The 26,043-nt window shown below is 37.6% G+C and overlaps 2 protein-coding genes across 2 annotated transcripts; both read left to right on the top strand.

The window, feature by feature from the left end:
• Positions 1 to 552: 552 nt before the first annotated feature.
• On the top strand, positions 553 to 12,553 carry prdm10 (PR domain containing 10). The gene is made up of 23 exons (XM_056766549.1): positions 553 to 1,318; positions 2,649 to 2,787; positions 4,251 to 4,412; positions 4,553 to 4,612; positions 4,709 to 4,813; positions 4,912 to 5,092; positions 5,189 to 5,430; positions 5,543 to 5,743; positions 6,663 to 6,735; positions 6,855 to 6,972; positions 7,066 to 7,183; positions 7,320 to 7,604; positions 8,260 to 8,604; positions 8,689 to 8,844; positions 8,942 to 9,121; positions 9,237 to 9,347; positions 9,559 to 9,759; positions 9,847 to 9,984; positions 10,426 to 10,578; positions 10,684 to 10,821; positions 10,929 to 11,103; positions 11,189 to 11,289; positions 11,370 to 12,553. Exons 2-23 carry the CDS (start codon positions 2,716 to 2,718, stop codon positions 11,556 to 11,558), a joined length of 3,504 nt encoding a protein of 1,167 aa, XP_056622527.1. The 5' UTR covers positions 553 to 1,318; positions 2,649 to 2,715; the 3' UTR covers positions 11,559 to 12,553.
• Positions 12,554 to 13,827: 1,274 nt separating this feature from the next.
• si:ch211-151h10.2 (uncharacterized protein LOC567699 homolog) lies at positions 13,828 to 22,839 on the top strand. Its single transcript, XM_056766275.1, has 9 exons — positions 13,828 to 14,063; positions 15,724 to 15,928; positions 16,059 to 16,117; positions 17,373 to 17,511; positions 17,674 to 17,774; positions 20,014 to 20,194; positions 20,300 to 20,383; positions 22,073 to 22,168; positions 22,340 to 22,839. Exons 1-9 carry the CDS (start codon positions 13,900 to 13,902, stop codon positions 22,628 to 22,630), a joined length of 1,320 nt encoding a protein of 439 aa, XP_056622253.1. The 5' UTR covers positions 13,828 to 13,899; the 3' UTR covers positions 22,631 to 22,839.
• The last annotated feature ends 3,204 nt before the right edge of the window (positions 22,840 to 26,043 follow it).

The raw sequence follows: 26,043 nt of genomic DNA on the forward strand, positions 1-26,043 counted from the left end.
TTTAACATGCTGAATACGAGTTTTCTTTATACTATCGACGGTACTCACAAAAAATATTTTACACATTTCAGTATTTTTACTCGTATGCAGAAACTAGCATAACACAGAGCTCAAAACAACAGTTTAACATAACAGTTATTAAATCAGTCGTTCAAAACTTCAGAAGTGTACATTTGATCGTTTTTGTCTTTTGTGACTAAAGAAAATTCTAGAATTTTTTGACATTCCATTTTCTACCGCTTATCCGAACTACCTCGGGTCACGGGGAGCCTGCGCCTATCTCAGGAGTCATTGGGCATCAAGGCAGGATACACCCTGGATTTTTTGACATTAAAATCATTATTAAAATATCTGAACATATGTACAATTTTAGTGTATTTGCAAAATACCGATATATCGTGATTAATTATATAAGCTCAAAATTGACTTGAGATAAATATACACTAAAACATTGATGCTTTATGAAAATAAAAATAACCACAATAATCAGCATCATAGAATTGTACAAGAACTATAAAAATATTGGGCGAAATAACAATTTGTAACACCATGCAATTGAATATTGAAGTGATAAAAAGAATGTTTTATCTGCTTTAATGATACAAACTATATAATATTGTTATTTTATATTTACATTATTTTGGGGAATTTAAAGGAATGATTTCTGTTATAAAATGAATGTATGTATTTACAGAAATTTAAACTGTGGCTAGTTGTCACACTTTTAGCTCCAGTTAACACACGTACACCCGGAGCAGTTAACAAATGTTAAACTGTATTAATGTATCTTATAAATGTAAAAATATCGGACAACATGCCCGACTTGACGTTATATAAAAAGGTCGCTATGAGATGTTGATTCGTGATTTTTTAAAAATCTCATTGGTCGGTCTGTCACGGCCTTTTTTCATTGGACGGCCTTGTGCGTTTCTTTATTTTCCATTGGTTCAGACAAATGGCGGAAGATTCTCATTGGCACTGACAGGGCTGCGTTACCACTTTAAAGCCACAAAACAACAAACATCTAAAAATAAAAATCAATCTATACGAATCAAATTTCAACTTAAACCACACGGACGCATGCCGGCACGACACCTATGCTTCCACAGTCTCACACTTATTAAAAACATATAATAATGCATTTGTCGCCCCGGGCCGCGCGTCTGTTGCTAGGCAGATTATGTTAATATATGCAAGGCAGCCATCTCTGCAGCTACCATTCCGAGGGAAGACCCACTTCATCCTTTTCCAAAAAATGCTTAAAACTCTCGGGAAATCCACATCAGAACCTTAAGCGCGGATTCAGGATCGTCTCTCAGTAAGTGTCCCGCAAAATTCACAGCCCAGTTTCCGTTAGAGGCTCGATTAGAGCGCAGATATATTTTGTCGAGTGTCTTCGCCGTGCTTTGTTGCTGTCTTAGTCCCACCCAAAATGGAGCCGTGTCGTGTCTTCCTATTCTGCTGCAGACACACGCACAGAACGCGCCGGCCGGGCTCAACTATGAGCGGGGAGCGGAGAGCTTCTGTCTTGCATTTATACATCTCAGTGTATCTATTATACTTAATTAAAACGCCATTCTGGGGCCCTAACCGGTCATACAGGGTATCTGCTCTGTGTCATTAACGTTATGGCCTTCCGTGTGGGTTAATGTCTTATAATACCGGTGTGAAAGTGTTTAAGTGCCGCTGCCTGTAGTGTGGTATGGTCCGACTTGGAACTCCCAACCTGCGGGCTTAAAACAGGGGGAGAGACTGGATAATGTCCTTGGCGCTTCAGTCGTGACTAAAGCGGTTGTAACGTGTTATTTCATCCCGGGGGTTGAAGAGGGCCGAGGTTAGACGCGTTTGCGTCTGTGTTTTCTCTCCACGCGGCTGATGGAGCTTTTCTCTCCGGCCGCGCGCTTCTTCTACCCCCGCGGAGCGATTAGACTGACCGCTCCCCCGTAGCACGCGCCATTATTTGGGTAAAACTGCGTGCTCTCAATAAATCGCCTAAAACGCCCTGCACAAATCACACGAAATGTGTCACTTCTGTGTTGTGATCTCTCCGGTACAACGAGTAACGTTATATAATGCACTCGAGACGATTAAATACACTGCACTTATTTCTTTTTAATGGCAAATCGTCCTTTCCCCATTATATTTCATGACACTTTTAGGGAGATGTGTGTCGTGGTATTTTTGAAACTAGAAATGAGTGCCACTTATATGCCATGGTACAGGAATATGGTAATTATTCAGCAACGTGCATAGTGTTGGAAATGAGCATTCAGTCTCATCACTGTACTGTAAATGTTTTGCACTGATTTATTAAGAGTAATACACAAATATGAGGTAATTTTGAAATGGAAATGTATGAATATCTACTGTCTAGTAAATATATAGGTTATGCATAATTTAGTGCCAAGGATTATTTATTTTTGTGTGTGGTTTCTGTAATTCAGGTGATTAAAAACTATACAGTATTGTGTCTATACAGTTACTAACTATTCAGTGAAAGTGTCCGTAAACAGTTTTCATTCAGAATATATCTAGCCTTACGTTTGAGATATTGTACAATATGGCAGTACCAGTTCTTTAAATATAGTTCGGTGCTAGAATGTTGTTGTTCTGAGATTATTAATATGAACACTGGTTTATGTCTACAGGTCTGCTGGTGGTTGATGACAGGTGGATTGGAGAAGGAGGTGTTTGGAGTCACCTCAGGCCGTTGCCATGGACGCAAAAGAGGAGACATCACCTGTGTGGAGTACAGATGCAAACAACGACACTGGAAACCCAACTCAGGTATAACCAAACCAGGCTTTTTAATGTCTCATGCATGTATGAAGTTACTTCAATTTGACAGAGATTGACTTCACTAAGAATATTCATTTTTATTTTATGTTTATTGCACTTTGACATGTTGCTATTTTCTAACTCCCTCTTTAAAGACACACTTAAGTGCTTTTGCTCACGGCTCCCCCATGTGGTTGATAAGCGTAATTGTCTGATACCAGTGTTGTAAAAAATGTTGCTGTATAAGCTTCCCCATGGGCAGCGCAATACAGGTGCAATTGTTTACTTAGCTGGTGAAACCGGTGAATGCAGAAAAGATGTTTGGAAACTAGGACTGGGTGATATATCGTACGATTCTTATGCTCTCAGTTTCTCAATGACTTACGGTTACATGCCGCACATCCGAAAGCCAGAGGGCGCTCTTGTGCAGAAACTCAGAATATGGGAAACAGAAGAAGAACAATTACTTCCAGGAAATGCCTGTGGTCATATTCTATCCCTGTTATTCAAACCTTTTGAGGTATTTTCATGATAATGAACTTGATTTATAGTAATGATGATAGACGAGTGTTGCTTTTTCAAATACACGTTATAAATTACTCGATCTCGTAGTGACTTTAGATCGAGCAGTACTTTTTACTAATCAAACAGCCATAGTTCACAGAAGAGCTGTGCATAAAACATTGAATTGATTTCAGAATCGATTATGACAATTGATAATTAGCGTGAATCGCAATATATATCGCCCAGCCCTATTGGAATCCATGTCGCACACTTGCAGGGTATGGGTGGGGCGGCAGTAGAATTTGTCAGGGTTAAGAGTTGTTCTACCACAAAAATTATTTTAGAGACATTATTTTAAGTTCGAAGAACTACAAAGTGTGGCTTTAACAATAATTGTCTTCCAAACTTCTCTGTTAACCGCTATTCGTCAGTTGCACAAGATGAGCCGGTGAGCTTTTGGGGCGCCAGAGTCGGCAGACCAATTCCGGTCATAAACACTATATGGGAAAAGGAGGATTTCTGGCCGGCAAATATGTTTTTTTAGATAAAAAGTAGAATATAATATATCAGTGATATGACCGATCCTATTTATGTTGCTAGGCCAAACAACTCCATAGTGTTATACGACTGGAAATGACTTTGCCAAACCTGGCATCGAAAAGCTCACCTGCTCATCTTGTTCAAACAGCCCTTGGTAATCATCTTGTAGACTTTAGAGCCAGACATACAGTTTCATTTTCAATATTATAATGTAAAATTATAAAATATATTTGTATAACTAACATTTATTACATCTAAACATCAGTATAATAGTTTTTAACATTGGTCTTAATAAACAAATTAAATAGACTTAAAACAATGATAGTAAAGAATCACAAATGAGAATAACAATGAATTAACATTTTTGGTGGGGATTAATTGTAACCTGTGTAGGTTATGTGAGATTGATGTATGTCGTGTATGTTTAGATGCATTTTGAGGCTGGTACGGTTGCTCAGATCGTGTACAGCGGGGATCAGTCTGACCGGGGACAGCAGCAGGTTGTATACACCGCTGACGGAAGCTCCTACACATCTGTCGAGTCTGCTGAACACACGCTGGTGTACATACATCCTGCTGATGGAACTCAGGTGCATTACACAAGCCAATGAAGATGATGTAGACTTGCAGATTTTTATCATGGTTGGATGGATGACAAGCTATGGAAATAATTATATAAACCTACTGTCATGATTTCTAGCTAAGGCTTTTCATCTGTCTGTCTGTTTAGGGTGTGTTTACAGATCAGCCGCAGGTGGCATACATTCAGCAAGATGGTACAACCCAGCAGGTGCTGTGACATTCACGTCTGACCATTTAATGAGATCTCGTATAAGAATGACTTGCAGTTGTAAATTCTAAAAATGGTTATTACCTGTTTCCACAGGTGACCGTGTTGCTACCGAGCGGTCAGAACATGAATACTGCCAATCTTCACGTATTGAGTAACGTAGCTGATGGCCCACAGGCGATCTTGGAACCTGTGACACAGGTGAAACTGCATCCCATAAAGCACCTGCTCAATGTTCTTATGGCATGAAAAGCATGCCTTTATAACGAAACCGTAAAGAACTGTTTTTGTTTTAACAGAGCCAACTTGCTGTGACTCACGCGGCTCTTCCCAGCTTAGCAGAGGCTACATCCAGTCCTCTGGGGGCCACAGACTCCACTGTGGATTCGGAAGATGAGGAAGATGATAACGATAGTGAAGATTCTGAAATGGACGATTGGGAACCCAGGACGCTTCAGCCCTTCACCCCACAGAACCTCTGTGAGTAAAACAGATTCAATTCATTTCCCAAGTTCAAGTGTCACAGCTGCTGTTTGTTTGCATTGTATGGCACATTGGTATTTTTTCAATTCACAGGGTGTGAGGAGTGCAATAACGCTAATCCAGGCACTTGTTTGAAACACGGCCCTGTACATCCCATTCTCAGCCGACTCGTGATGTCCAAGGCTAGATCCAGTCTTCCTCTCATCCTTTATATCGACCGCTTCCTGGGCGGAGTCTTTACCAAGAGGCGGATCCCTAAACGTACACAATTTGGGCCGGTAGAAGGGCCGCTGGTGCGACAGAGCCAGCTACAGGACACACACATACATCTTAAAGTACGACAAACCTGAAAACTGTTCATCATTTACTCTGAATAATGTTCAGGTATTCCATTTGGATCTTTGTGTGGATGTAGGACATAACAGCATCATTGTTTCCTTTGTGCAGCTGTACATGTTAAACCCTGAGAAAGAGGGAGAGAGAACCGAGGACCTCTGGTTCGACCTGACCAATGAAGAGCAGTGTAACTGGATGATGTTTGTCCGTCCTGCACAGAACCATCTAGAGCAGAACCTGGTGGCCTATCAGTACGGCTCTGAGATTTTTTACACCAGCATTAAGAACATTCAACCCAAACAGGAGCTTAAGGTGGGCAGAATACAAACAATTCTGACTTACAGCTTCCATTACAACTGACAATATTCAATAAATGGCTTGTGGTTAAATGTTTAAAGGGGTATTTTTTTATAATCACTTATTATGATCAACATAAGAGTATAAACAGCATAAAATTAGTTTAAAAGTTTTGAGACTTGTTTTCCACAAGAAAGAGCCATAAAATAATTTTGTAAAAATATAGTAAATTTAAAAGATAAATAAATTAACTTGAATAAAAACAAAAAAAGGAAATTTTATATTTTCCGCGGCTGTATATCAACATTGTCTGCTAAAGGATTATGTTTGTCAGGGCGCCCTTACAACCATAGTCCTATAGCATACTATGTAGATATACAGCCGCGGAAAATATTATTTCCTTTTTCCCCCTTTTTTTTTTTAAAGTTTATTTATTTTTCTAAATTTACTATTTGTAGGTATATCTTAAGTAAAATGATAAATTTTGTTTAATTTTGTGAACTACTAACAATATTTTGCCCAAATCTGAAATAAGAAATTCTTTGCAGCAAATGAAAACAGGTGAAAATAACAGAAAAGATGTATGTATTTTTTCAGACCTCAAATACTAAAAAAGAAAACATGTTCAGATTCACTGCAACAGTAATATTTGTACATGTGTTAAGGAATAGTTAAAAAGTTATATTTTTTATGGGATAGCCTGGATTTGTATCAGTTTTCAAGTGTCTTGTCATGCTGTCAGTCTTTCACATTGATGTTGAACGACTTTATGTCTGGACTGGAATGACCACGAAAGATCTAGAAGTGCTGATGAAATGAACATTTGGAATGCTCTCCTAATTTTTTCATCGGCTGTATGTGTTTCTTTTAAGTTTGTGTTTCCACTGTAAACAGTTATTCTCTCAACTGACCAAAACTACGTCTTGTACTCTAGGTGTGGTACGCTGCATCATACGCTGAGTTTGTCAATCAGAAGGTTCATGATGTCACAGAAGAGGAGAGGAAAGGTGAATTGTGTTTGCCGTCTCTTTTGAAGTCAACTTCATTTGGATTTCCTCACATAGCTCTGAACCACGATATTTTTCAACTGTGTTTGTGTTCCTGGCTAAATATCTTTCTGTGTCAGTTTTACGAGAGCAGGAGAAGAACTGGCCGTGTTATGAGTGCAACAGACGGTTCATGAGCTCTGAGCAGCTTCAGCAGCACTTAAACATGCATGATGACAAGCTGGACCTCGTCCAAAGGTCCTAACACATGTTGATGACTCAGAAATTTAGTAAGGCTCTAAATGGTATACCAGAAAAATTATTAATGTTTGTAATATTCTTTGCTTCCAGGCCAAAGGGGCGTGGCCGTGGGCGGGGCAGGAAACGTTTTGGGGCTGCAAGGCGGCCAGGACGGCGCACAAAGTTCATCTGCTCACAGATTCCTGTTGAAAGTGCTGACAAGACACAGGTACAGCACACACTGTCAAAAAATAAACCAAAATCTCTTATTTTACCCTCTCTCATTCTAAGAAAAAACAAAAACCTCAATCAATAAAACCTGACATCATTCTAAAAAGCTTTACTTTAACTCATACCTGCTGTAGGAGCTGTTAGAGTCTGTAGATAAACTTCCATATGAAGAGAGAACGGAAGGAGCTCTTAATGGCCTGAAGGTGATGGAGATGACGGCTGACCCAGTGGAGGCGGAGATAGGGGAGGGGCTTGATAACCTTACTACCCACACCGAGTCTTTACAAGACGAGGGGGATTCGGGCACCATGCCTCCACCCTCGGAAGTCCCAGAATCTGTGAAAGAGGACCTGCCTCAAACGGTTCCTGCAGACCCCCACCTGACTCCACAGGATATGAGGCGAGCGAGAAGAATTAGGGTAAAGTTACTAAACACCATCTCCAACCCCCATATCTCTGCAATGTAGTGTGTTTAGTATAGTTTAACAGTAGCTTGTCGGGGTGTGTGTGTGTTTCTCTTTCGTTGCGTGCTGCACGTTAAGGTGGACTTGCAGGTAGGTCTAATGCGGGTCGGATGGGAGTCAGAGGAAATGTTCTTGTTTAGTTAATACACTGAAAACCGATGACTCCCTGCATCCCCATTACATCTGTCTGTACCAGTTCACACCTGTCTACCCTGAGCACCATCATCCAACAGGGTTGAAGAAATGTAAAATAAAACTCCGTCACCATTTATTCACTCTCATGTTGTCCCACACGTATGACTTTCTTCTGTGAAAGAAATTTGTGTCTTAATTCAATGAGAATCTCAAATGCATAAAAGTTTATTGTTATACTGCATGTACAAGAGCTAAAAAATATATAATATAATATAAAACACTTTGTCTTCCATAGAAGAAAGGTCATAAACTCTAGCTCAAGTTATGATTCTTGCATGCAAACACATTTTGGATTTTTTTGTGACGTAAAGACCCAAACAAACGCATTGTGTCACCTGCCTCTGCTCGGAATGCCCATCCAGTCATCATGTTGTAAACGTGTCCATTCCTCCATGCTCTCTCTTCCCTTACCCAGAATGCCGCTCTCCAGCATCTTTTTATTCGTAAGTCCTTTCGACCCTTTAAATGCCTCCAGTGCGGGAAGGCGTTCCGGGACAAAGACAAGCTGGATCAGCACATGCGGTATCACGGGCGGGACAGCTGCCGCCACGTGTGCCATCAGTGCGGTAAAGGCTTCCTGTCCAGCGACGCTTTAGAGGATCACTTGCTGCTACACTCTGATCAGCGCACATACTCATGTCTGTTCTGCACGGAGTCCTACGACAGACTGGACCTGCTCAAGGTGCACGTGGGAGTTCACCTGGTCAACGGCTGCTTTTCCTGCCCCTCCTGCAAGAAAACCTTTACGGACTTCATACAGGTGCTGCTAAGAAATGCAACCAAACAAGTCCCTCTCTCATTCTCATTTTTGTTAATGTATGATTGGTCAATCTGTGCTGTGCAGGTTAAGAAACACGTGAGGAGTTTTCACTCTGAGAAGATCTTCCAGTGTACAGAGTGTGATAAGGCTTTCTGTAGACCTGATAAACTGCGACTGCACATGCTCCGCCACTCCGACCGGAAAGACTTCCTCTGCTCCACCTGTGGCAAACAGTTCAAGGTGCTTCACATCATCCCTAACAGGAAGTGTCCTTTTTTTACAATAGGGAAATGCAAACCTCTCTTTTATTTGATGTGTTTCCTTTTCGGTCGACCAGAGGAAGGATAAACTACGGGAGCACATGCAGAGGATGCACAACCCGGAGCGCGAGGCCAAGAAGGCGGATCGGAACCACCGCACCAAAGCTCTGAAACATAAGGAGCCCACCACTGACTTCGAGAGCTTCATGTTCAAGTGCAGACTCTGCATGATGGGCTTCAGGAGGAGGGGGATGCTGGTACTGACCTTTGACCTCAATTTGTCCATCATTACCTGTTTCAGACATGATTTATGACACCATAAGCCCCTTGTAGCCTCTGTGGAAGTGAAAGAATGTAATTGTGTGTTTGTAGGTGAATCACCTGTCTAAACGACATCCTGAGATGCGAATTGAGGAGGTGCCTGAGCTGACCCTGCCCATCATTAAACCCAACAGAGATTACTACTGCCAGTACTGTGATAAGGTATTATGCGTAATAAGGGTAATTTTGTCTATTTAAACGGATATTTCAGAAATCTCAGTTGAGGGTAAATAATTCATGACAGAATTTTCATTTTTGGGTGCACTATGCCTTTAAGGTGGTTTGTGAGTGCACCCGTCTCTTCGAACGTTCATACTACAAACCCGTCTTCATACAGTAAACATGCATCTACTCTCATCATTGACCTGTTCAGGTGTATAAAAGTGCCAGTAAGAGGAAGGCTCACATTCTAAAGAACCACCCGGGGGCAGAGTTGCCCCCCAGTATCCGTAAGCTGCGTCCTGCCGGGCCTGGAGAGCCCGACCCCATGCTAAGCACACACACCCAGCTGACGGGCACCATCGCCACCGCGCCCGTGTGCTGCCCACACTGTGCCAAACAATACAGCAGCAAGGTAAAGACCAGCACATGTACATATCTGATGAATTATGTGTTGTGGTTAAAAAGCAAATTTGTCACTTATCTGTATGTTTATCCTCAGACGAAGATGGTCCAGCACATTCGTAAGAAACATCCAGAATATCCGTATAACAGCAGCAGCAGCAGCATCCAAGCGCCTCTGGCTGCTTCAGTCATCAGCAGCACACCAGCAGACGGGGGCACTGCAGAGGCCGTTGTGGTAATTAATCATACACACGCATCATATCAAATGGGTTTTAGGTGCTGTGTGTAATTTTGTGGAGGATCTATTGACAAATGTAATATAATATACATAACTATGTGTTCAGAGGTGTATAAAGACCTTACACAATGAAGCCTTATGTTTTATTACCTTACAGTGAGCTATTTCTATCTAATTACTACATACATGGAGTTTGCCATCTTGTTTCTACAGTAGCCCTTAACGGACAAACTAAAATAACGTAAATACGTTATTTCATTCAGCAAAGAAGCGAATCTAAGTTCTGTGTCAGCAAGCATAGAGCTTCGAAAGGGAGGGGACGAGTGAGCCGTTGCTCACCAATAGATGCAGCTAAAATGAAGACACTGGACCTTCAAATAAATACTGTAATAGCACATTTGCAGCTGAATATTATGTGACAGCGAATGCTTTTCATAGACGACAGACCTCCTGACGCAGGCCATGACGGAGCTGTCCCAGACCCTGAACACAGACTACCAGAGAATCCAGTATATTCCTATTTCTCAAGCAGGTGGAGGAGGATTATCGCAGCCACAGCACATACAGCTACAAGTGGTGCAAGTGGCCCAGGTACGACTGCAGATACAATTCAATTCAATCATATATCTCTCTTCTATGTTGTTTTTTCACTTTCATTTCCTTGCCTTACCTTTTTCTCTTGCTTTTAATGTCTAGTCGTCGTCTCCTCATTCTCAGCACTCAACAGTGGACGTGAGTCAGTTACACGATCCACACAGTTACAGTCAGCACTCTATTCAGGTTCAGCACATACAGGTGACCGAACCCTCGGGGACAGTGCAGGCTAATGCACAGGTGAGCACAGAAACCATTCACGACAATATGTTTTTGATCAGAGGATTTTTGAAATCCATGCATAGTTAGTAAACTGGCTTTATTAACACCGACCACCATCTAATCAGGTGACGGGTCAACCTCTAAGCCCGTCCTCCCAGCAAGCTGCCCAGGAGCTCAGCACCACCCAGTTGACCCCTGTGACCCTGGCCCAAGGTCAGACTCTACAAACATCAACCAATCAGACGCAAGTAGCTTCACAGCACGCTTACCTACCCAGCAACTGGAATTATAGGAGTTATCGTAAGTGCATTTGGTAAAACGTATCCGTCCTGTATTCAATATAATGAGCTGTTTAATGTTATGATAACAATACCGTTTTCAAAAGCATCTGAGATCCAGATGATGGCTCTGCCACACACTCAATATGTGATAGCAGAGGCCAGCACCCCTGTCACGGCTGCCGGCAACAGCAGTCAGGTCAAAACGGTGAGTCAGAGAGAACTCAACTAGCCATGCACATTCAGTCGTATCTCTTTCAGTGATGTTTTGTATGTTATCAATTCTAGACACATTACGTCATCTCTGAAGGACAAACTGAGCTGGATGGCAAAGAGTTGAACCCGTCCACTTCCGAACATGATAATCCCGACCAACTGGAGCCGCCCAACGTCAGTCAGCAGACCACCACACAGTACATCATCACGACCACCACCAACGGGACGGGAGCCAGCGAAGTTCACATTACTAAACCCTGAGCGAGAAAAGAGATGGATTACATGAAGAAACAGATTTCCGATTTCGTTTTATTTTTTTGAAGAAGAATATAGAGTAAATTAACAAATTGTTAAATAGTGAAGAATTGTGAAGCTTTTTATATGAAATGCACAAAACATACTAGTGGTTAGCTGTGCTTCTAAAGACCCAAACAGGCCGGCTCATATATCGTTTTACATATTAAGAACTGTTTTAATATGCACCACCCTGCCTCCTACCATCTTCATTTAATGGTGTTGGTTATTTTTCTATTCGTATCCTTTAAGTTATTGTGTCCCCACAACTTAAGTGGTCATCAATGTCACAGGTTTTCGTATAATTATTTGGAATACTTTCATTTCACAGTAAAGACAAAACTGCAGCAAAAATAAATGTTATTTTCGGCTCTGTTCGATGTGTTCAAGGTATCTGACCTGATCCATATTTGCATTACAGATTAAACGGTCGGAGACCGGATCTTTTATATGTTTGACATCCTATACAAAAGAACCTGAACATGAAGTATTGATGATATGAGATCAACCTTGACAGATTGTTATAATATATGACATTTGACCAGCTATTCTATGTGTTAAGAGTTGAGATAGAGGTTTGGATATGAGCTTCACCATCTCTCTCAAAAATCATTATAGAATAGAAAAGGAACATGATCTCAACTCATTATTCTGTGAATTAATGACTGGATTTTAACAACGTGTGTTTCATCGTTTGTGTTTATGAACTTACTGGTATTTATTTGGGGTTTGCACATTCACAAAGTGGTGCACTGCTGCATCTTTATAACCTGAAAAAAAAGGGAAAATATATCCGTATATATATTCACTATTTATACAGAGACAAACTTGTACAATGTAAAAACGGTATCTGTACTTTTCTGATAAGTATTGTTGTAATTATTGACTCTGTACAGTAAATGCACCTCAGTTTCTCGGGTTGTTGTCCCTATGATAGGAAATAAATGTGCTTTTCTACACTTCATGTGTTCCCTGTACATTAATTCTTGAGTTTTACGATGTAAATGCATCATTTAGCTAAGCATACTTGATTCATTGATGAATATTAAAAGCAGGGCTGTGAAACGATTAATCGCGTCCAGAATAAAAGTTTGGGTTAACATAATGTGTGTCTGTGCATATAACATAATTTTGTATGAATAAAAACATGCATTTATTTAGAAAAAATTAAGAGATGAATAACCATTTACATAAAAATTTAATTAATAAAAAAATTCTTAATATATACATGTTTGTGTACATGTATGTGTTTAAGTACATGCACAGTACACACACATTATGTAAACACAGACTTTTATTCTGGATGCGATAAAAACAGAAACATCTCATTCTATTGATATCAAACAAATAGTCAGTGACCTCCCACACTATACACCCTATTTATTTGGAAACATGTAACTAATATTTTTAGAGATATAAGGCCATAAGAGGAAAAACAGCGGACTGGTGATGAAGATGAAGATATCTGTAGAACACCTGAGCTCATGCTGGAGAGAAGCCAAAGTTGGCTATCCTAACCGATCATAGAGCATCACAGCTACTCTTTTACAAAATTGTGTAAATGTTTAAAATGTATTTATAGTTAAATAACATATACTGTATCTTGCGTATACAAGACGCTATTGGCATTTCCAGGGCTGTTGTGACGTTACCTTGATATGAATACGCTTCATGTATGTGACTTGTAGTTCCACCACGCAACGCCAGATGGCAGTAAATCGATACTTACAAAGCTAACAACAATGCTGTATACAGTTACATGTAACTCTTAAAAACAACGTATTGCTTTTGAAATCACACAAAATAGCACCATATAGACTATTTTTATAACACCTTGTCATCTTATAGCTTGACAGCCGTCTATTTACTTTCTTTTTATGACAAAGTTAAAGCTATTCTTCATACATTGAGTAAATATGAGAAAATATGAACAGAATTTACTTTATTGACGGAACTGCTATTTTAAATAAACTTCTGCATTTTGTCTATATTTGTAGAATTCACTGAGTGTTTGAATACTATTGCTTTAATCAATGTGAATGAGCTGTATTGTGTCTATTTTTGTATATGTATTTGAACAGGGAGTGGTGAGAGCTGGCACAGGTCTGGGTTGGGCAGTGCCTAAACCTTGCTCACTGTACGGCATTCCTAACATTCCCTTCTTACAACTCAACACGGAAAACACAACACATTACATGGTCATGAATTAAACCTACCGGACCAACAGGTGTTACTGGAAAATCAAGTATCCAGCCTCCATGACACCGGAGGAACCCAAACAGTTCACACAGAGCGTGTATGAGGATCCATGCCTCAGCTGAGCTCTGGAGATGTGTGGAGCTGCCTGGAGCGGAGCTGGGCACAGTGCAGGGGAAAACAGGATGGAAAAGCGGAGGAGAGAGAGATGTTGGATAATATGAGTGTGAGAGAGACTGTGAAGGAGAAGACTGAGAGAGTGCAGAGATGGATGAGGTAAGTGTTTGGAGCGATGAGAGTAGATGAGATGAGATGTCAACATTCTCAATCATCTCACATCATCACACCTGCTTTAGAAGATAGATCTCACAACTGCGTTACTTTATACAACACATTCTTCTATACATGCAGTTAAGTACAGGTATAGGAACATTTACATTTACCTGACTGATGTTACAATCTTGTCACTCTTAGCTACAGTTATATACTACAAAAATTATTACTTCGCATTTTGGTCTTGTTTTCTACAAATATCTTAAATTTCTTAAATCAAGATTCAATAACTTGACAAGGAAACAGACTGACGATATTTAGTTTTGTTTTATTAAAGAAAATATGTGAATAAAGTAAGTTTATATTTAATACAAGCAGTACAAGCACAACGGGTTTGTCACGTAATTTTGTTTTTCTTGTAAATTTGTAGTAGTTTTCACACTACAACAAATTCTGTAAAAACAGCAGCTATGGGCGCCAGTAAAATACTACAAAATAAGAGTTTTGTCACATGAAATTACATTTTTACATTCTTGTAAATTTGCAGTCTTTTCTATAATTTGACATTTTTTACCGTATCTCAAAAATACACTTGAAAAAAAATCCTGGGATTTTTTTTTATTTACTAGCAGCTAGGCCCTAGGGCATCAGTAAAATACTATAAAATAAGAGTTTTTTCACAAAAAATTACATTTTTACATTCTTGTAAATATACAGTCATTTTCTGTAATTTGACGCTTTTTCCCATATCTCAAAAAAACACTCGAAATAAAATCCTGGGAAAAAACTGTAATATACTAGCAGCCGGGGCGCCAGTAAAATACTATAAAAAAAGAGTTTTGTCACATGAAATGACATGTTTTCTTGTAAATTTGTAGTATTTTTACTATAGTAAAGTTTTTAGTCGTATTTGCAAATATTTGTGAAAAATCTGAATAAAAAGGTAAAATTAATTAGCATCATATGTAAACATCTGTAAAAAGAATATGAGACTGTCAAATTATATTTTTTTACAGTGAATATTTGTGATTTGTTCAAAATTTTGTTATTTTTTACTCGCCCACATGTCGTTCAACATGTTTTATGACCTCTAGGCGTCTCCGGAACACAAATAAAGATGTTTAAGGAGACATCCAAGAGATTTCCAGGCCTCATCATAGACATCATGGTTATAGTTGTTGTCAAGGTCCAGAAAAGTACTAAAAACATTGTTAAGTTGGTTCATCCGCTCATAGTGGCTCATTTATAAAAAAATAAGCGATGAGAATACTTTATGTGCGATATACAAACCAAAATAACATCTTTAATCGATATATTCTCCTCTGGGTTGTCAGGCCATCTATGAGGAGGCCTGGAAATCTCTCGGATGTCACCTAAAATATATTTATTTATGTTATTTGTGGTAGGTCTTAAAATTTTTTGAACGTTATGTGCATGAGTAAAATATTACACAATTTTGATTTTGAGATCAACTTTTCCTTTAACTCTTGACTTTGGTCAGAAAAAAACCACCTGCACCTCCCATACCTCTGCTTTAGGGGATGCAGCTTTAAATAGAAAAAACATCAGTTAATTTTTTTAAGTAGATGTAAATATGTGTGATAAAAAATGACTTTAGCCAACATTACAATTCTCTCTCTCTCTGTCTCCCTCTTTATAACAGACTGCATTGGCAAATCAGGCCTCAGTGTTTGTTTCCTTTTGCTTTGGTGTTGTTGGTTTTTCTGGAGGAATCTCCTCTGCACCCCTCTGTCTGTCTGACTGAAGCTGGAGCTCAACTGCTACTCGCTGCGCTGCTGTGTGCCGTCATATATTTTTGTTTCTTAGCTTTCCAGTTCCTTCGCAGTAATAAAGTAGAACTAAAACAGGTGAGTCTGCCAAGTACTTCTGTTAAAACCTTCTTCTCTGTGATACAGGGGAATTAAAATGTGAATACCAATGACTTTAACGTCAGATCTGACATGTACATATTTGGTTATTGTTGTGTGGATTTCTCAGGTGCTCCAGCAGAAGGTTGATGCGATAGAGCAGAAAGTTCAAGGAAACCAGCATACAAGGTAAGAGAAACTATCATGAGTTCAATACAACAATACAAGTTGAAAGAATGTCGAGACATTTATAACATTAAAACATTAGTATTTGTGACGTGCTTTAAAATACCACAAAATAATGAATAATATTATAATATTACTAATTGAAATAAATCCATATTCACAAACAATTTATTCACATAAAATTCAAGTATATTGTTCAAGAAAGAACCTTAAAAAGTAATAATAATTGTGAGGTTTTTATTGTTTTGTAGTTATTATAGTTTGTCTTTAGTTTTTTTTATATTTTTCGATGTTTAGTTTTAAAGTTAGTTTTAGTTCAATCAAAATTTAATTAAATTAAGCAATTTTGTTTTATGCCTCTGTCATTTATGTATTTGTTTATTTTTATTTTGCTATACAAGATTAATTTATTTTTAATACAATTTTCTTTTCGTTTATATTTATTATTATAATTGTAGTGCCTAAAACGTATTGTACTTTATTTCTCATTTTAATTATTTTTAATTTAATTTAACTTTTCCCAATAATTTTTAGGCCAATATTTTATTTAAATTCAATATATGGAAACATTTAAATTTGAGTCAATACAATAACCTTGTGTTAAACCACTTAAATTAATACTTCACAAAAGAATTGTATTATTTAATTCATATAGTTATAAAGCTGTAAAATAGTATTACAACGAAAATCCTGTCATCATTTACTCACCCTTGTGTTGTTCCAAATCTATATAAAGATATTTGGAACAATGTTAGCAACCTAAGAGTTCTGGAACATCATTGACTACCAGAATAAATTAAAATGGGAGTCAAAGTTGCCTCAGAAAGGTGTTAAACAGAACAAGAACATTATACAATATCTTCACCTACTAAGCTAGTCAATGATGCCCCAGAAATCTCAGTTGCTGACATTTTTCCAAATATCTTTCTTTGTGTTTATCAGAACAAAGAAATTACACAGGTTCGGAACAACTTCATGGTGTATAAATCATGACAGATTTTACATTTTTGGGTGAACTGTCCCTTTAACAGTCATAATTTTCTGATATTTCCGGATGTGTCGTGAGCATACCAAACTGACAAAGTCTGTGAAAATCAACACCTTGTCACGGATACTGTTGACAAAATTTAACTTAATCTGAAGCCGGAAAATTTCTTTCATCCCGCTGTCGTTTACTGTAACACAATATTATCTTCCTTTGCTTGTGTTCAAACATTCTTTTAATTTCTGTCAATTACGTCTTATTTTTCTGTCTCAGTATAACAGCACAGCAGGATGCGGGTCATCTTATAACAAAGGTTAATGTTCTAGCAGATGGCATAGTGGTCTGTCTCCTTCATGAGCCCCTTCCAGACGCCAGCGAGTCCCACATACGAGACCTCCTCATCAGACTAGAGGTATGTCACACGTGAATGGCAAATTTGATCTCATGTAGGCCCATCCTTAGTTTCTTTCGCACTGGCATTAATGGAATGTGGCAGCAGTCTTGCTTAAAAGAGCACTTGTAATTCAAATTGTGTTGTAATTTTTTATTTATTTAAATGTCTTTTTACCTTCAGGCAGTGTCCCGGGCTCTCCAAAAAGCATCCAACAATGATGAGGAACAGGAGTGTCCCCTAAAAGACAGAGTTAACCATATAAGCTCTTACCTGCAAGACAGGTGAGCCGTACAGCCGATCAGAGGTGGGTAGAGTAGCCAAAAATTGTACTCAAGTAAAAGTACTGTTACTTCAGAATAATATGACTCAAGTAAAAGTAAAAAGTAGTCATCCAAATAATTACTTGAGTAAGAGTAAAAAAGTGCTTGGTTAAAAAACTACTCAAGTACTGAGTAACTGTCGAGTAACGTCTGATTTTTTTTTTAACAAGCATTCAATCAGACAGACAAAAATACAAAATAATAATGTTTAAGCAAATTATAGTTCATCAAATCAATAAAATACATTAAAATAAATTTATGAATTAATTACAAAATAGCTTAAATTAAAATTATCCAGGTAAATTCAAGTACTTAAAAAATAAAAAAAATAAAATAATAAAAAATAAATAAACACAAGTAAACACAAATTTCCAAACCTTAATACTTTTTTACCAGGCTTGCAGACAGAACTAGAACAAGGCAGCCCATAAACTCTCATAAAATGTGTGTGTGTGAGAGAGAGATAGAGTATGTGTGACTTCAACACTTTGCAGTTTGAATGATGTCCTGCATAAACAAAATGATGGAAAATAAGTAAAGTAAACACTTTGTGACTTTTCGATCGAGCCCTCGCCATTCTTTCTCTCTCACACAACATACTAAAGCATTGCAATGCAAACGCAGCCTGCTTCAGAGCTAAGGCGGGACTACAGATTAAATGTCCCTAAAGAACCCACGTTATTTTTATACCGTGTAAGTTATTCTCTGTGTAAGTTAAATATATGCACCGAACCGTGACGCCCATACCATTTCGGTTCAATACAAATACACGTACCGTTCCACACATAATATATATAGGAAATGTTTAAAACATATGTAACTTTAAAGACAAACATTCGTCTATCCACAGCAAAAAAAAAACGATTTTAGAACACTTAGCGCTACATGTTTCCTCAAGTTAGATGTTGAGTTGTTGAATGCTGAAATGTCCGTTTGTTTTGGGAGACACAGAAGACACCGCATAATGTAGCTGCTGTTTCGCACTTTTACTAAGGTAAACATGCTTTCAATATGAGGCCAGGAGTGTTCCTCCTCGCCTGTGTCTGCATTGCCGATGGTTGATTGTGATATTTTTGTTTTGCTACGACTGTAAACTAACCCGTCCCGCCGAACGCCGCTGAGATTGAGTATGGTCACGTGACGAGACTGCGCAACTACGTTTGATTGGTGAAACACAGTCACATGGTAGAGCCATTGGCAGAAGTCTCACTCTCTGTCAAAATAAAACAATGACGCGTAGAATATCAAAGAGGTCAAAAGAAAAGTAACGAGCTTATTGTAGCCTAATGTAGCGGAGTAAGAGTACAGTTTCTTCTTCACAAATCTACTCAAGTAAAAGTAAAAAGTATAGTGATTTAAAACTACTCCTAGAAGTAGAATTTTTTCAAAAACTTACTCAAGTAAATGTAACGGAGTAAATGTAACTCGTTACTACCCACCTCTGCAGCCGATGCACCTGATTTGCATTCCAGAGGTGACAGGAAGCAAATATTTACCCACATTAACAACAAACTGTCCCGCCCCTGAGTTATTTCATTACGTGTCTTCAGGTATTTGTGTTTGGCTGGTGAAGTGTTGTAATAAATTCCACCTAAGAACGTCTCGCACCCTGCAGGGCATGATGTCAGACAGACACCATGTATGTTAATTCGTTTTTAGTTTTATTGGCACACAGTTAAATGCAAAAGATTAGGGGGTTATTAGGGTAAAACATGTATGTATATAGACATAAAATGCCATTCTACATTTAAATATGAGGTAGATAAGTACAGTCTGCTCCATAGGTTGCTCTTTTATGAGGATCAACATTTAAACACTTGTGAGATTTTAAATGGACTGCATTTCTGTTCCTCAGAGTTTTTCATTTACATTAAATAAAACTTACTAGCAATAATATGCAATAAAACCTTTAACTGTGTTTCATGAGAAGGGAAGTTTTCAGCCAATTTTCAAATATTGATCTTTTTATATACATATTGTTATTGATCTTTTCCTAAGCATCTGTTTCTTTGTATTGCTTGTGTTTGAACTCTGTCAAGGTGACTCTCTCTGTTACTATAGTGTTTCTTCTTTTTAGAGCCTGATAGCATTGCATTGTTCTTTGTTCTTTGTTGTTGTTTTTGAGTTTCCTAATTCATGATAATAATGGCCATCTCTCTGTCTCTGTCTCTGTCTCTCTCTGTCTATCTGTGTGTGTCAGGGTGAGGGATCTGCGTTCTCTGCTGCAGGTCCAGCGTGAGAGTGAATCGAGTGTGTGTGAAGTTCAGACTGGTTTGCAGAAACACTGGGCGCTTCTGGAGAACTTACACACCAGAGTTACCCTGAGACCCGACAGCAAACAGGACGTGAATGACCTGCATGCTGTCCTCACGGACACTGAGGTAAAAGAACTGATGCTTCAACCGGCCTCTCAACATCTAAAACATCATTGTAGTCCTTTGTGATGAATGTTTACAGTTTTATATGTATATGTGTGTGTGTTTCAGAATCTATTGACTGAGATTGGACAATTCAAAAGTAAAGTTCAGCAGTGCCGGATGCAGCTGGAAACTAGTATGCAGCTTTTACAGGTAAATCCACACATACTGTACCCACACATGAGTTTGACTTTTGAAACGAATGCAGGCTTAACCTGAAATGTAATTGTAGCAAGAGATAATACTTCATGCACCACTCACTTACAACAAAAGGACGTTGTGGGTGGTGTCTAGTATGTTCTAAATGGTTGCAATGATATTAGGTGTTTACTGGACTGAGTCAAAATAGCTCAACCCTATGTCTTTCCCCATTTTTCATGATGATTTGTCAATGCAGGTCTTTCCCCATCTTATGGTATATTTTAATGGGGTCATATGACAGGGCCAAAGCAAATATATCGTTTGTTTAAGATGTAATGCAACGTGTATGCATGAATTAAGGTTAAAAACGCTGTATTTTCCATATACTGTGCATGTTTGTATCTCCTCTTTGCCCCGCCTCTTCTTGAAACGTGCAGATTTTTTACAAAGCTCATCGCTCTGAAAAGCGGGGTGTGCTATTATTGGCAAGTAAACCAGTCGTAGTGATAGGTCGAATAGCTACTGCAAGTGTTTGAGGGAGATGTAACGCCTCTTACCATATTTGCAACATCAGGTTTCAAAGCAATTGTACGGACAGGTAAGCCCAACTTGCGTATACATTTGGATGGTTTTGGTCAAATCACACCACTGACGTTACACAAGGTGTTTCAGGCAGGTCTGGGTGAGCATTCACTTTTAGAAAGAAAGGATCTTTTTAATTTTTGCAATTTTACGTGTCTAATAAATGCACGAGCAATTTATAACACAGCAAAGACACAGAAAAACACGTGTTCATGCCGTATGACACCTTAAAATCTCTCAGCAAATGTGATTTGAGTTTTCATTCTAATCAGGAGCACAAACAATGTTGGCTATGCTTAAATAGTTAGAGAAAAGATTGGTTCAGATCCTTGAGTCCGAGAAATTATACAATAAAGATTTTGCTATATTTTTGAGGACACTTTTAGAATTTTAAAACACTACTACAGCAAACAGATCGGTTAAGTTTAGTCACTTAACTGAAATATCTTTTGTCAGTCAAAAACCTTGTGATCTGAAGGTGTGTGGATACATATTTTAAACAAAGTAAAAAGTGTATTTATATTTTAAAAAGGCAGTTAGAGCCCATATTTGATGGAAACTCATTTAATGCGGTTCTCATCCATCCCAGGTTAAAATGGCAAGAATATACCGTACATTTTTACAAATCGGCAATGTTCTTCAAACCCTTGTATGTCCAAATTCGCTGTTTTTCAGATATGAAAATATGAAAAGCACTTTTGATATTATTACAATACTGTGTTGCCAAAGTTGACAAGCACTTTTAATACTATTTATTGGTTAGATATTTGAAAAACCCATTGACAACATAAAGGGTGACTAAAAAAGAATGATTTATGGTAAAAAAAAATCAGGAAAAATGGAGATACAAGGTTCCAGAAGGACAGCAGCAATTTACTAGGCAAAGGGTGGCAAGGTTAAACATGCATAAATATAAAAAAGTTCAATCAGGATTTTTTTCCGTTACAGCGTTAGCATCTATACAATCCGCGGTTACATTGTATAGATGTCCATTCTATTAAGTTCTGTAGAGTGTGAATAAAAATATGAATGAAGAATAAATAAGTGACACTAAACTTTGACCTGTGCCTTAAAGCAGTAATACAATAAGTTGGGCTTTTATTGTTTGCTCTTTCTCAGGGACTTCGCAGCAGTCAGCAGGGTCTGTCTGAGACTGTGACTACCACAGTTGATTCTGCATGGACCAAACATTTATTACAATCCAACACTGATCTGGTGAGCAGCAATTCGCAGATCACACAACACACACTCTGATAAATACGTACTAGACACTTAATTTGGTTAAAATCAAAAATATATTTCTTAATTTAAACCAGAGAGCGAAAAAGTTTAGTTTTTAATGATTTGATTTGTCCACTGTATCACTGTATCTTTATCTGTTGGCAGTTTTCGGAGATCCATGAGGATTTTGCATCTCTGGAACAGCAGACGTCCAATTTTGTGATTCACTTGAGGGGTTTGAATGCATCTGAAGAGAAGACAGGTTTGGCTCACTCACAAGCCTCTCATCGATTATCTCTGCCTGCAGTCCCAGTTTACACTGCTGTATCAGAACCAAAACAAACACACCATGACCCAGAAACTGATTCAGAATCCACACAGAAATCCCACTCCAAACTGTCTCCCTTCCATCTCCTGTGTGGGGCGAAGAGAAGGAGGTCGTCACCGTTAGTTTGACAGAAGGAGGTCACTGAAGTTTTACATAGAACTTTCAAGAAAGTACAGTGTGTGTGTTTCACCCCCACATATACTAAACAATGTGAATTAAATGTATACAAATATTTAAGTTATGTACACAAAGTATTTTTGATATGGCCTGTTGAGCAGGTGTAATGAATCATGCGCTTATATGTATATTTTATGATTAATAAAATAATACACTGAAATGTAGTGAGTATATGTATATATATGTAATTGCAAAAATTGTAACTGCAAATTGTGCAAAAAAATATATTTTTCAAATGCGTCGTTGAATCCAAAATAACTTTTTATTTATTTAAGTAGCCTACATTTTTATGTAAAAAAGACAGAAAACACACATTCAAAATTTCTTTACTGATCTCTTATTTTTTTCACTTTACTTAACAAACAAATAGGCTACAACAACATGCATAGGGTTGTTAACAACATTCTTTAAAATATACTTTTGTGTTCTGCAGAAGAAAGAAAGTTGTACAGGTTTGAGTAAATAAAAATATGACTGGACATCTTTGAAGTCATGTGATTTTGACCACAAGACACCCTAGCTTTGACTAACCAATAGTTTCACTTTCATTCATTTATTTAGGGGGGGAGCAACAAACATTACACCTTAAATGTCCCACATTAGGCAGTGTCTCACTTTAGGGCATTGTAGATGATGATACAAAATGGTAATACAAAAGCATGTAAAATATGAATAAACAGACGTAGATATAAACAGATATAACTACATACATTTTGATCATGAAAATTAGCTTGTGGAAATGATTGCCTTGATTTCTTGATCGCCTTTCTCTACATTTTGCCTGTTTCCGGGACAATACAAACGTTACGTGGCCCAAACTTAACTTTCGCTAGACCGCAAGGAATCAATAACTGTTGAGTCGTTTTCATTTCATTTAAAACAATTTATATACATGAAAACATTCATATTAATTATAATTATTCTGAATAAATTTAAAATAAATAGTTATAGTAAAAACCAAATCTGACCGGAAGTTATAACTTTGGACTAGGCGCGTGCGCACCAGCTTTTACTCGTACCGTTTCTATATTTCTATATTCTGTATTTACATATTTGTTTTTAATGTTTTATACAAGCCATGATAGTCTTTCGTTATCAATGAAAAAATAATGAATGTGATACAGAAATATTTCGTCTGTGGTGTTATGCCATAAATGACCACATGATGGCGCATTACAACCAAAAATGAAAGGTAACGTCAACAAGTCCTCGGCCAGGCAGCAGGCTGCATACATACACGCACTGGTAGTAACTTAATTCGTTTGTGACGATCGAGTGTATTCTGGTTAAGTGGTAAATTGTGTTCAAGTCACACTATCAGTTCATAAAAGATGATTTTAATCGCAGATTCCCCCGTGCTCACAGTTTGCGTTTAAGCGTTAGCAGTTTTAAAAGAGATGAAACATTTTTGTATGTGCATCATAAGCTCTGGCGTTACTCTGTCCTACTTTCTACTGTTTTGCACATTTTTGGATATAGGAATTCTTATTAAATTGCAGTTAAGTCGATATACTTTAAAATACTGTAAAATACAGCAGTAGTAGGCTATTATAGTAAGCCTATATACTTTATTATTTATTTACTATAGTAAACTGCAATGCATTGGAGTAGATCACAGTTTATTATAGTAATACAATATACTTTAGTATTATATGGTAATAGGTTAATAAGGTATAGTAAATACTGTAGTATACTTTATTTACTATAGTAAGGTTCAAAAACACTTTATCTAGGAATTTAACCATAGTTTACTGTGTGGTGTTTGATTTCTTAAAAACACCGTAGGCCCTATGCCAAGAATGACTATTCTTTCATAATTTAATCATCCTCGTTTCGTTTCAGATCTGTATGACTTTCTTACTTATGCAGAACACAAAATATATTTTTGAAAAATATTAGTTACGAAACAACATCATTGAACTCCATTGTATGAATACAAAACCACTAAGAATTTTGGGGGGGAACAAATTATACATTTTGATTTTTAGGCAAACTATCCCTTTAATTCACATGTGTCAGACTTTATTAAACTCTGCAGGACAGGGATTCTCCAGGAACTGCATTTATGTGTAGTGAAAAATAGTAAAACTACTCCCGTTTCTTTTTTAATGTATTTTTGGTCAAATATAAAAATAGTTATAGTTATCATGACATCGGTGAATCTCTCTTTAAAATTTGATTTCAACATTTCTTCAGGTTTTATAGTTTATATGATTATAGTTTATATGATTGTCTAAATCATTTTTTTCTTTAAGGGTCATTGCCAGAAACCTGTTATCTGTTATTACTAAACACTAAGGTACCCTCTGGATTTCTCGGAACCGGTGAACTCTTTTGATCAAAATTCAATTGCCTTTCCCTCCGCCGGCTCTGATCCAACCACATGCAACCGTTCAGTGGATTTGTGTCAGTCTGCTCTGATCCGAGAAAGTTTGGTCAGAAGTGAATGACAGATGGGAAAGACAGATTGATCGACTACTGATCTCATAATGTGTGCGTGAAAAGTTGACAGGACATACACCAGTGTAGGCATTTAGTGGGGTTGGATGACGAACAGAGGATGAGATCAAGTTTATTTATCCAGTCAGTGCTGAGCTACGCAGAAATCTGTCTGACAGGAGCGCCATTCCAAAACTCAGGGAGCTGTCTTGCTGTCTTATGTATACATAGACAGCTGCCTTCTAAGGCAGCGTTTGCATCTTTGTGGAAGTGACTGATTTGGAGAACACAAGTCCTGACATTGAGACCTGACTCTATACACAGTTTCAGCTGCAACAACATAAACAAACGTTATGTTCCCCAAGCTAAAGTTCCAGTGGACCTCCGCAAAGAATCAATAACTGTTGAGTAGTTTTAATAAAATATTCATATACATTAATACTGATATGAATTTTATATAAAATAAATTGGACCAGGCGCGTGTAATTATTTTTACAGTGATAGCTATCCATCACTGGAGATCATACTAAAACAAGATATATACAAATTCATATAAAATAGCTACAGCGTAATTCAGTTATGAATTGCCATGAAACATTTATTGTAAGACAAAACTATATTTTTAGGGGTGTAACAATATATATAGGCATTATAACGCAATATAATTTACGCACAAAATTTAAGTTTTTAATTTTGCTATGCCGATTATTTTACAATATATGACAATATATAACGTTTGTTTAGTTCTGTTGGTTGAGCTGCCAACATGTAACCTGCGTCATATAATGTTTTAATTTTTAATAAATTTTGCTTTACAAAGATTTCTCTTAAGGTAAAGAATTCTTATTTCTTAATGTTAAATAGTTTTATTTGTGTGTAGTGACACACAAAAGTGTGACAAATCTATTAAATTTGTATTAATTTA

Source organism: Triplophysa dalaica, chromosome 14 (genome assembly GCF_015846415.1).
Source record: "Triplophysa dalaica isolate WHDGS20190420 chromosome 14, ASM1584641v1, whole genome shotgun sequence".
Classification (NCBI taxonomy): domain Eukaryota; kingdom Metazoa; phylum Chordata; class Actinopteri; order Cypriniformes; family Nemacheilidae; genus Triplophysa; species Triplophysa dalaica.